This window comes from Prunus avium, chromosome 6 (assembly GCF_965620075.1).
Source record: "Prunus avium chromosome 6, drPruAviu1.hap1.1, whole genome shotgun sequence".
Classification (NCBI taxonomy): domain Eukaryota; kingdom Viridiplantae; phylum Streptophyta; class Magnoliopsida; order Rosales; family Rosaceae; genus Prunus; species Prunus avium.
The window spans coordinates 34,683,120-34,693,855 of NC_142289.1; the positions used below are offsets into that span (position 1 = coordinate 34,683,120).

The 10,736-nt window shown below is 36.9% G+C and overlaps 2 protein-coding genes and 1 pseudogene across 10 annotated transcripts; 1 reads left to right on the forward strand and 2 right to left on the reverse strand.

Annotated features, from left to right (window-relative positions):
• Nucleotides 1–539: 539 nt before the first annotated feature.
• Nucleotides 540–1,477, reverse strand: LOC148294095 (uncharacterized; annotated as a pseudogene). The gene is made up of 2 exons (XR_015836395.1): nt 854–1,477; nt 540–773 (listed from the first exon to the last, which is right to left on the reverse strand). The product of XR_015836395.1 is annotated as an uncharacterized LOC148294095 (transcript).
• A 1,488-nt stretch (nt 1,478–2,965) lies between these two features.
• LOC110762677 (uncharacterized) lies at nt 2,966–5,481 on the reverse strand. Of its 4 annotated transcripts, none has more exons than XM_021965361.2 (5): nt 5,320–5,481; nt 5,081–5,129; nt 4,152–4,784; nt 3,380–4,066; nt 2,966–3,256 (listed from the first exon to the last, which is right to left on the reverse strand). In XM_021965361.2, the coding sequence occupies exons 3-5, from the start codon at nt 4,758–4,760 to the stop codon at nt 3,185–3,187; spliced, it is 1,368 nt and encodes a 455-aa protein (XP_021821053.2). In that variant the 5' UTR covers nt 4,761–4,784; nt 5,081–5,129; nt 5,320–5,481; the 3' UTR covers nt 2,966–3,184. The 4 variants fall into 4 exon arrangements, with proteins under 4 accessions (XP_021821053.2, XP_021821037.2, XP_021821059.2 ...); XM_021965345.2 differs by having other exon boundaries at nt 4,152–4,793; XM_021965367.2 differs by having other exon boundaries at nt 5,214–5,481.
• Nucleotides 5,482–6,306: 825 nt separating this feature from the next.
• On the forward strand, nt 6,307–9,711 carry LOC110762348 (uncharacterized). Of its 5 annotated transcripts, none has more exons than XM_021964979.2 (5): nt 6,307–6,595; nt 6,732–6,790; nt 7,283–8,020; nt 8,096–8,869; nt 9,354–9,711. In XM_021964979.2, the coding sequence occupies exons 3-5, from the start codon at nt 7,412–7,414 to the stop codon at nt 9,456–9,458; spliced, it is 1,488 nt and encodes a 495-aa protein (XP_021820671.1). In that variant the 5' UTR covers nt 6,307–6,595; nt 6,732–6,790; nt 7,283–7,411; the 3' UTR covers nt 9,459–9,711. The 5 variants fall into 5 exon arrangements, 4 of the variants coding, with proteins under 4 accessions (XP_021820671.1, XP_088110237.1, XP_088110235.1 ...); XM_088254111.1 differs by lacking the exon at nt 6,307–6,595 and having other exon boundaries at nt 6,602–6,790; nt 8,096–8,714; nt 8,819–8,869; XR_015836280.1 differs by lacking the exon at nt 6,307–6,595 and having other exon boundaries at nt 6,602–6,790; nt 8,096–9,267.
• The last annotated feature ends 1,025 nt before the right edge of the window (nt 9,712–10,736 follow it).

The following is a 10,736-nucleotide window of genomic DNA, read 5'->3' on the forward strand; positions in this document are numbered from 1 at the left end:
TGATTTTTGATGCTATGAAGCTTCTGTTTTGTTACTCGCTTGATCTTTTGGTGACCTCTTTTTTGTGTGACTCTGATCCCACCAGTGTCCTCCATAGGCAGCCAAGGAAAGAACAATTGCTAGCTACTTGTTGTTTGATAGCCCCAAACAACAATTCGTCTACTGTTGCTCATGTTTACGACAAATACATCCTCCTCTTTTATTCACAAAAAAGTTGTTTCACTTTAAAGTTGAGCAATAATAAGTGTTTGGTAAAAATAAAACAACGCAATCATTTCAAAAGCAATGGTCTCCGGACAACAGCTTTTAAAAACAGCCTCTAGTCTTCTTGATCTGTCATCCTATAGAAACCGGTTAGAGGAGAGTCAAAAAGAAGAGCAGCCACCAAAAGACACACAGCCCGCAGTAAGAAACACAAAAACATCAACAATAAACAGAGGGAAAAAAAAAAGAAAAAAAGATCACAACATATAGAAAACCATGACACCTTCAACTGTTCAGCTTCAACAACCCATATCACAGTTGGGCACCCAAGTAGAAGTTCAGATTTATCAAGAGTCAAACGCAAACAATTTCAAAGACATTACAAATCTAAAATAAACAAAGAGTTCAAACAGTAAATCAGAAATTGCTAATCAAATATGTAACTCACCACCACCTTGCCAAGATTCATAGTTTGCATTTCAATGTCAGTGACAGGTACACTCAATTGGTTCAGAATGGAGAGGCCAAAGATTGGCAATAATGATCTTACGACCAGGCAAGTTCACAACCTAGCAGAAGACAGAGATCAGAAACCAATTTTGCAGTCCTAAAAAGATTAGAATATAATAATATTAAAAACTAGAATTACCTCATCAGCACCTACATTGAAAGTCAGCGCCTCAGTAGCTTTTGGATCCAAGACTCCAAGCCTGGAAAGAAAAGGAGAGTATTCAGATGTAAATAGAGGCATCACTTGTAACTCATCACTAACTATAAATCTGTCTAGCCGGTCTTCGAACACCCCACCAACTCGACCACGATTTGGTGTAACAATTGATCCCCAGATCCATCAGCTCACCACAATGGCAACAACGAACACTTGCATAATAACTCAAACTTGTCGCATCGACTATAGGGGAGGCAACACGAATTATCGCAGAAGAAGTACAGTGGCATCTCACAATCATCAATGTCCAATTTGAGGCTACTTAAAAAGGATTCAGCTGCATTACAGGGACACAGCAGCATGGCACGACACTCTTCAGTTCACAAAAGCTGTACATCAATATCCTTGACACTTCGATATAAATTGTTCATGCAACCGACTCCCATTGGAAGTGAATGACTACGAGAAAACCTTTCCCATATGCGTTGTCAATAAACTAAAGAGAACATCAACAAAATAATTATCTGACTCTATGAAGATAACTCTGTTACTGTCCTTGTGCACCAATGCCTTCAAGCTAAAAGTGTTGTCAAATTTAGCAGCCATGGACTAGTTCAGCTCAGAACCAAGAGACCAAGCTACAATTTAACATATACCAAGCAGAATACCCCACAAATCAGTCAAAACAGCTCAACACTACAAGTAATTAATTTTAATAAAACAAAAAGGTACGTACCACAAGAAAACATCACAACTTGAAACTATTAAAAGGAAAAGAATCTATATATATGGAGGGCAACTTACCAGAAGATAGTTCAAGCTAGACTACCTTCAAAGAAAACCCATATATATTTTTCTTTTCTTAATTAGCACTGAAGCCTTGTGTCTGATCTCCGTCTCTTTGTCAGGTTTTTGATTTGCTTATCTGCTCATTAGTATCAAAGACACCTCTGACTGATATTCTTCTGAAGAATAAATCTGTATTGTATTTGACCAACGTCGTTCGCGACCAAAAGATCAATGTAAATTCCTGTTTGGTTGGTGACACCAGGAACTAGGATGAAGCAAACATATCTTTGAAGCTTATAGTTAGCAGAATTACTATAACCAGAATCTTATAGTTAGCAGAATTACTATAAACATATCTTTGAAGCAAACATATTAATTGTACAAGAGTATCCAGAATCTTGATGAACAGCACTTAAAGTCGGATTACTACCACAAAATGCTACTCGATCCAAAGGTTTCCCCTGGTATTTGCTATGAGAGCCATCCTCTAGGAATTAGGGAGGCCCCATTTCATTGTCTTTTGGATATATTCGGCGATATCTCGTGGATCAGCACTTGTAGATGGAGCCAAAGTTAAAGCCAAATTTGTGGACCCAAAATCTCTCAATGATGCAGATGGTAGTGCTCGAGGATTCTTGAAACGACGGGAAATGTTCATGGTAGAGGACAGTCTCATTGTGAGACCAGTATCTCCAATCCTTAATGTGTCTGTTCTGAACCAACTGAGTGTTCCTTTCAATGATATTGAGGTGCGAGTGGTGAATGTGGGCAAGCAAGAGGTGAGTTATTTCATTTTGTGACTTGTAGTTTTTCTAGTATGTTGTTAAAACAATTGTTTCTTAATCTCAAATTTTGTTTAGACAAACACACACACATATTATTGTGAAATTGTTTTCTGTTTTCATATTTGTGATGTTTTAATTGTCTTTGCACTGCAGGCATTTCGTCTTTTGGTTGCTTCTTTTGTTACCGACTCTGCTCTAACCAGTGTTTTCCTGAGGTAGCCAAAGCAAGAACAATGAGGATCAGGATACATGCCTTGGTTTACCTAAATTTTTACTGGCTGATATGATATCCCTGCTAAATCCAGCTTGTAAAATGGCCAAAGTTATGCTTTTAATTTGAACCCATTCTGAGGAAGCTTATATGAAACTGTAATGGCATTACATTTTCTTAATTATATTATCTTTAGGCTTTTCATTGAATCTTATATATTATTTTATATAAAGATTTTCTTTAAAAAGATTGTACACCTAATTTTTCTTTTATTGTAATGCGATGTATCAACATTCTAGATTCTACCCATTAATTCAATCTGGTAAATTGCTCCAGATGGCGTTATTCAAATGAATATCCCAAAGTGGTGTTAAAATACTTAAAATTGAAAACGCATTCAACCCCATAAAAGTGTATGTAAAACTAGACCTAGAGAAAGAAGGATTTATAATGTGCTTTACAAAACTAGACTGCTCAACCAGCATGGTTACACTTATTAGTTTCCAATAGATCCTCACTGTTCCTGTTTTATCTTCTAAGGAAGACACTGGTTAGAGCAGCAGATTCACAACCAAAAGAAGCCACCAAAAGACCAAAAGCCTGCATTAACAAACACAACCAAATTATCAAACATCATACGAGATTTAACTATCAAAATATACTTTCTTTCAACAGAAACTTGGACAACTGAGGAAATCATAACTTATAAATCATAACTCTCACCTCCTCCACGCCCACATGCACTGTTTGCACTTCAACATCAGTGATAGGCACATTCATATCATTCAGAACAGACAGGCCAAGGATCGGAGATATCGAGCTTACAACAAGACTGTCAGTTACCATAAACATGGCAGGTCCTTTTAAGAAACCTAGACTTGAGTCTTCGTCTTCATCCTCATAATACTGTGATAAGGGGTCCACAATCTCGGCTTGATCACCAAGAACATTTGAGGCCTCTTCAATTCCTAAAGGATGGTTCTGGTAACAAAATCCAGGGGAAGGCTTGGGCCTAACTACCAGTTCCTTGCGTGTATCAGACTTCCATAATTGCCCATCAAGATTCTTGACACTTTTGTACAAGCGATCAATGCATCCTTTCAAGCAAACATCACGCGCTGCTTTTAATATATAACCAAGTGGAAGCATTAGGAAGCTGAAAAGTAAGTTAACAAAATCCTCCCCGGCTTCTGCGTAACAAACCACATTCTTAGATTTGCTAACTATAAGCTTCACAAAAATTTCATTAGCTTCCCAATACATGTTGCGCGCCTCTTCTATCATTTGAGAATTTATACTAATTTGTTGAGTGCCAATGTTCTTGTTAAACATTGATCGTGGTCTACGCTTCATAAAAATATCGGTCAGGGGTGTCTTTGATATGAATGAGCACATAAGTAAATTCAAAACCTGGAAAGGAGAGACGAAATTTGTAAAGATCAGAAAACAAAATTGCAATTTGAAGAAGAAAAAGAAGATATTGGAATATTCTTACCTCATCAGCTCCAATATCCAAACTCAACTCTTCAATAGTATTTGAATCCATGGCTCCAGCCTTCTTTAACAAAGAAGAGCTTACTGAAGTTTCTGGGGGCAGGACTTGCAAATCATCACTAATTATTAGTCTCACTGGTCCTTTTACAAACACCTCATGACCAGCTTTAGCATAAACATCGACTGCGGTGTTCATTAGATTTCCACAACGACAAGGAACGGTATTGTAATAACTAAGCCTAGTTGGAGTGCAACAAGGAACATTAGAGCACCTAAAGAACCGTGTGTTATCACAATCATCAATGTTCATTTCGAGGTTCTCCACAATCGGTCCAGCTCCATTTCGTGGACATAGCAACATGTCCCAACAATTAGTCCGAAAATGCTGCACATCAATATCCTTAACACTTGCATACAAATTCTTCATGCAACCTATTCCCAGTGGTGCAGAATGATTGCGAGCAAGCTTGATAATTGTTCCCATGGGGAGTGTCAAGAAACTGATGAGAACATCTATGAATTCATGACCAGACTCTATGAAGATAACTCTGTTGCTCCCTTTATTCACCAAGGCCTTCAAGCTGATATTGTTCAAAGATTCATCCGCCATGGATTGCAAGAACTTGGCTTTGGCCTGCTTCCACTATTATCACAAATTAACAAGGAGAACAATTTTCACAAAACCAATGTAAGCCCATCAGATAATAGAAATCATAAAAAGCTTTTTAAAAAAATTTCCACAACTTAACAAACATAACTTCTCAACAGTACAAAACATGTACTTAGATTAATCAAGCAGTGACAGCCACTACAATTACACCTGCATTTTGCTTTCAGTTACTTGCAGGCATTAATTTCGAACTCATGTAACACTAATTCTTAATAATAATAAAAACTATTTGAACAGAACAGAAAATAAGTGTTTCTTACCTTCAATGGTCTTGTCCAAGGCACCAAACACAAAAGCCTTCAGCCGTACCTGCTCAAATATCACAAGCAAAAGCTGGATTAATTACCCAGAAAAGTTACACAACAAAAACCCATTCGGGTTTCGGGAGCGTACCAAACGAAAGTTTGCTCTTTTCCAACAAGGATTCTGAAAGCTAGAATTAAATATAATTAAAAAAAAACTTCGTTTTGAGAACAAGGTCAACTGAAGGGGGCAGGACCTTGAGGAGGCAGCGATTGTGATGATGCCGTTTATGGCAAGCAAGGAGCAGAGAAGAGCAGTATTGACTCTTGAGCAAGGAGCAGAGCAGAGCTTTATAGCCAAAGACACGCCACGCGATAAACCCTAAAGCCAAAACATTCAAACGGGGGTTTGCATCTTGTATGAGATTGGAAGTTTACTTGGACATATATATTTTTTTTAGAAGTTTACTTGGACTTAAAGACTCAAAAGTTAAAATATGTTCCACATAAGGTTTTAAGTCCATGCAAATTTTAACATGTGTTGTGAATATAGAATTATTTTTTACTGAACTTATACTATATCGTAAAATTATGTCAAACTAGCATTTGATCTAGTATAAGTTCGATATCTAATTGTGAGTGGCTAGTCTCAGGTTGTAGTTGTATTGGCCAACATTATGTGGTTTTTTAATATGAAAATTGATTCGTCAATCACGAACGATCCACATTGAGCAACCATGGTAGTTGTTACATTTTTGCTCACCCTCCTTAATTGAAGTATAGCCTACGTGTCGTTGCATTATTGGTCGGAAATAGCAAAAAGTGTTATCTCCGCTGCATGAGAGTGTTTCTCCATGCCATCACCCCCTATTATACACTCTTCCAAATAAATAAGAGTTTAGATCTACTTCTCGTTACATTCACCTAGTAATTCTGCATAAGTTGATAAATGATTAGAAGAGAAGAGTAATTTTGAGGACATTTTCTATTGAGAGAAGCTATAACATATTAAACTTACACACACACTATACCATTACTCCAAACCACTACACTAGCGGGTCATTTGCAAGAAGGGTAATTTAAATAGAAAGATAATCAACACTTACTGTTAGACTTACCAGTGCACCACCTGGCAACTGACTGTGGTGCATTGGTTCCAACAACACTTGGGCACGTGGCATACGAAAGGTACAAACTTTTTTCCTTTACAACAAACATCCCGCGCAATCTTGTGTTTTAGGGTTAACAGTGTGCTTTTGGGTTTGGGTATAAAGCTCTGTTCCTCTTCTTGTTCAAACCCTTCATATCTGTAGCTCGTTTCTTTCTACACTGTTCTCTGGTCATCTACCACTACCTTACATTTGGTAGAGGAACAGTTTGCACCTAGTAAAAAGTCCAAAGTTACAATCTTTCCAACAGTACCCGAAATCCCACACCCCCTTCACTTGATATTCCCCTAAAAATGAAACCTTTCTCTTATTGTAACTTTCGGAAGCTGAAATGCTTGTTGGGAAAGAGTAAAGCTCTCGTTTGGTAAGCTCTCACAAGTTCCCAACCCAATGGGTGTTTGCCTTATTTGGGTTTGTGGTTCTCGTTGTCTTATAATGTGTTTAGAACAATGGCTTTTAGGAGTAATTTTCTGGGTTCATATCCTGTGTATGCATGTCAGATTTATTTGAGGAGGTTGAAGGATTTGGTTTTGGGGTTTTGGAAAGAGGACCATCGGAGGTAAGAACCTCTTCTTCTCATTACACTCGGTTCCATTTGTTTTTTAAGTTGTGGATTATATTTTGGATTTTATTATTATTTATGATTCTTGATGGGTTTGTGCTATGGGATGATGTTATTTTCACATTGGTTTTTCTGAACTGTTTTCCTTTTTTATTATTTGTAATAGTTGATTATTTGATTTATGTTATTATCACAAATGATTTGACTTTAGAAGATGGGTTGAATCCCAAAAGCAGCCAAGTTGATAATATCTGCTCTTGACTGCTAAAGAAGGTTATTTGTTCGATTTTCAATCTCATGAAATTCATAACTAAATGTATAGTTCAGTATCCGAGTGTGCTTTTATCTTTTAAAATAACATATTTTTCCTTTTTAAGAAAAAATGTTATAGATTTGTATCACATTTGTATTGTTTTAACTATTAATGTCGCAAAATTCATATATTTCCTGTAATTTCTTTGTATTTTGACACTTTTTTCATGTTACCAGAGAAACAACTTAACAATAGTGTGTGCTACTGGGGCCTTAATCAGAAGCATTTATCTTTCAACAATTATCTGTGCCCTGATTTGGACAAAAAGAGGAAGTCAAAGCCGAAGTTATACTCTGTTACAATCCATGGCTGAGACATCTGCGAACACCATTAGCTTGAAAGCCTTGGTGGATAAGGCGAGCAACCAAATTATCTTTATAGAGTCCGATAATGATTTTATTGATGTTCTCTTCAGTTTCTTGACAATCCCCATGGGAACAATTATGAGGCTGGCCCCTAATCAGTCAGTACCATTAGAAATAGGTTGTATAAAAAATTTGTATTCAAGTGTTAAGAATATGGATGTAAAGCATTTCCGTACTGAAGCATGTAGAGACATGCTGCTATGTCCTCGCAATGTGGCAGAATCTCATTGCAGGAACCTCAAACTGAAGATTGACAATGGTGAGCCCACACAGTATTTTTTGTGTTCACGTAACTACAGAGCAGAATGTAAGTTAAGTTATAACAAAATTGGTTCTTGTGATTGTGGAGGAAGCATGACTGAGGAGAAAAGTCTTTTAGTGAATCTAGATGGAGGCATCTTTGTGAAAGGACTGGCCAGACTTATAATTGGTGATAATTTACAAGTGATGCCACCATTAACTTTGGAAGGCCTTTCTGTATTTACAGAGCTTGGAGTCAGGAATGGGAATACTACTGAGGAGTTGACTTTCAATGTAGGATCTGATGAGGTAATTGAAGTATTGACTTGTGGATTTTTTTTCTTACAACTTTATCATTGATTCTAACTTGACTTCTGCTTTTAGGTTTTGAATTTGCTTATGTGCTCGTTAGTATCAAGGACACCTTTGACAGAAACTCTGCTGAAGAATAAACCAATACGAAAGTTGAGCAATGACAACCAAGGAATAAATATTGAACCTCAAATAGTTGTAGATGCAACAGATCCGGAAGGAAACCTCTCTATCAAGCTTATAGTGAGCAAATCTAAGAAGATGGTTTGTTATGCAGAAGTAGGAGAGGATTTTGTGAATTTACTCTTCAGTTTCTTAACTATTCCACTGGGTTTTGTTGTAAAACAAATGAGGGATTGCGCATTAAAAGGATGCATTAATCAGTTGTTCAAGAGTGTCCAAGATCTTGATGATTGCTACTTGAAGTCAGACTACCACAAAGAAATGCTACTCAGTCCCAAGCTTGTTCCCGGCTTTTGCTATGAGAACCATCTCTTAGGAACTGAGGAGGCCACATATTATTATGCACTTGGTATGCTGTCTACTGATAAAACTCTTATCGCTTCTCATATTTCAGCTGCTAAGAAAACTAGGAGGTCATATTATAGCGAAGAAAGTGCTCAGACTAGTATTAAGTTAGTGACAGTCATGGATCCCAAATCCCACAATGATAAAGATAAAAATGCTCAAGGTCAAGGATTTTTAGGAGGACCAGCAATGTTCACAGTAACTGACAATTTGATCATAAGACCTATATCTCTAATGTTTGGTCTGTCTCTTCTGAATGAACTGAAGGTGCCTTTGACTGACATTGAAGTGAAAATTGTGCATGTGCGCAGAGAAGAGGTGAGCCATCAATTATAATTTTCGATGAACTTTAAGCTTAATTTTCACTGCAACCCTCCATTGCTGTCCTTCTGCCACTTCAACTTGACTGCACATACAGCGATTCCATCTCTCGTGCTGATGCTTCAAGTTGTTGAGTAAAACCCATGGCACAAAGATTCATGAACTTGTACACTATCCTTATACAAGTTATTGACTGCACACACAACATTCTCACATCTCACCTATTTCATGCCCACACCTCCCCTTTTCTTTTATGCAAACAAAACATGGAAGCATTGAATCCTTTTATAGTACTGTAAGTTGATTAGATAGCTGGCTTCAATGGCATCGTGGAAGTTGTCATATTGCAACAGGGAACAAATATTTCGCCAGAGTCTATTGGCTCTCCAACAAAGGTTCTCTAAACTGAGTGGCTATCTCTAGATAGGGGTTATCTGTTGTTTAAATTGTTGATGACTCTTGAATATGTTCCTTCTTACAGGCTTTGCGTCTTTTGGTGGCTTCTTTTGTTTGTGACTCGGCACTAACCAATGCCTTCATCAGGGAGACGAAGCAGAACAAAAAGCCAAAGCAAGAACAATGTTGAGGGCTTGATTATATATAGATGTTGTTACAAAATGGAAGTCCAGTATGCATTTTGGTGTTAGAATACTTGTTTTGTTCACTTGTACTTGCTATGTGATCTGCATGGAGTGTTGCTATTAGCGTACGGATATGAATTCTGATATGCTGAAGAAAAAGATGTAGATAGCCAGCATGAAACAAATTGATATATGTAATGTTTGACGTGACAGTTTGCTTTATATTAGTAGTTCATATAAAATATTAAGTTTGTAAAAGCTAAATTGGTGGGAGGGATCATGATAACGTATATGTACATGCATGCAAGAGTCATGGTCTTCTTTTTATTATACATTATTTAGCTGAGTCTCTCTCTGTTCCTGAGTCATTGTATTTCCAATACCTTGGTACATTTCTGCAGCAGTTTAGTTTGCCGTAGGCGTGGGAATTTCTTTCAAATGGTATCAATATGTGGAATTGTTTGTCTTTCCAATTCTTTATCGAGTTATAATTTTATTTTATTTGATTTCAAAACTAATCTCCATAATTTATTAATATTTTTGCAATTGAATTAGTTTCTGACGTAGGGAGTTGTCATCCCGAACAAATAATTTTGGTTTCTTTATCAACAAATTATGTCTTGGTTTTTCTAAACGACTAATTTATTTCATGGGATTCGTTCTATATTTCTTCTTCCAAAATGGATCACAATTACCTATAAATTAAATTTAATGAAATTTATTACTGAATTCTTTTCATCCTCCAAAGATACTGCTATAAATAAAGTCTTCGTAGGGAAGCCTGTGATCACAAGAGGTAAAGAGAGGAAAGTGGAGTTTTTATGTCTTCATTTATTTCTCACACCAGACACCACTGATGGCTGCTAATTTTAAGGGCAGCATCACCCTGAAGGCCCTGGTGAACAAGGACAGATACAAAGTCATCTTCGCTAGGTTGATTTTATCAATGTACTCTTTAGTTTCTTGACAATCCCCATGGGAACACTTATCGGACTTGGTCGTAGCCATCCTGTTCCAAATGGAATAGGTGCTAAAATATGAATACGGTTTGTATAATATTTGGTTCAAATTGAGTTTTTGTTTGATTTTAGTTTGTTTGATTTGGGTTTAATCGGGCCCAATCAACTTAGTTGCAATGGAAATAACATTGTTTTGCTATTCTCGTCTAATAATGCTATGCCACGCATGTCATAGAAGTCTTTCTCGTCGCAATGGGACTGGGACCCTAAATTTCTTCCTAGTTAAGCATATCGTACGTTTAATACATAGCTTTCTATAATATA

Coding starts and splice junctions, on each gene's coding strand:
- LOC110762677 (XM_021965361.2), bottom strand. CDS start 4,760: ATGGCGGATGAATCTTTGAACAATATCAGCTTGAAGGCCTTGGTGAAT. Junction 4,067..4,151: donor TGGATATTGGAGCTGATGAG/GTAAGAATATTC, acceptor TCTCCTTTCCAG/GTTTTGAATTTACTTATGTG. Junction 3,257..3,379: donor TGCATGTGGGCGTGGAGGAG/GTGAGAGTTATG, acceptor TTGTTAATGCAG/GCTTTTGGTCTTTTGGTGGC.
- LOC110762348 (XM_088254109.1), top strand. CDS start 6,725: ATGTCAGATTTATTTGAGGAGGTTGAAGGATTTGGTTTTGGGGTTTTG. Junction 6,791..7,282: donor TGGAAAGAGGACCATCGGAG/GTAAGAACCTCT, acceptor TCATGTTACCAG/AGAAACAACTTAACAATAGT. Junction 8,870..9,353: donor TGCATGTGCGCAGAGAAGAG/GTGAGCCATCAA, acceptor TCCTTCTTACAG/GCTTTGCGTCTTTTGGTGGC.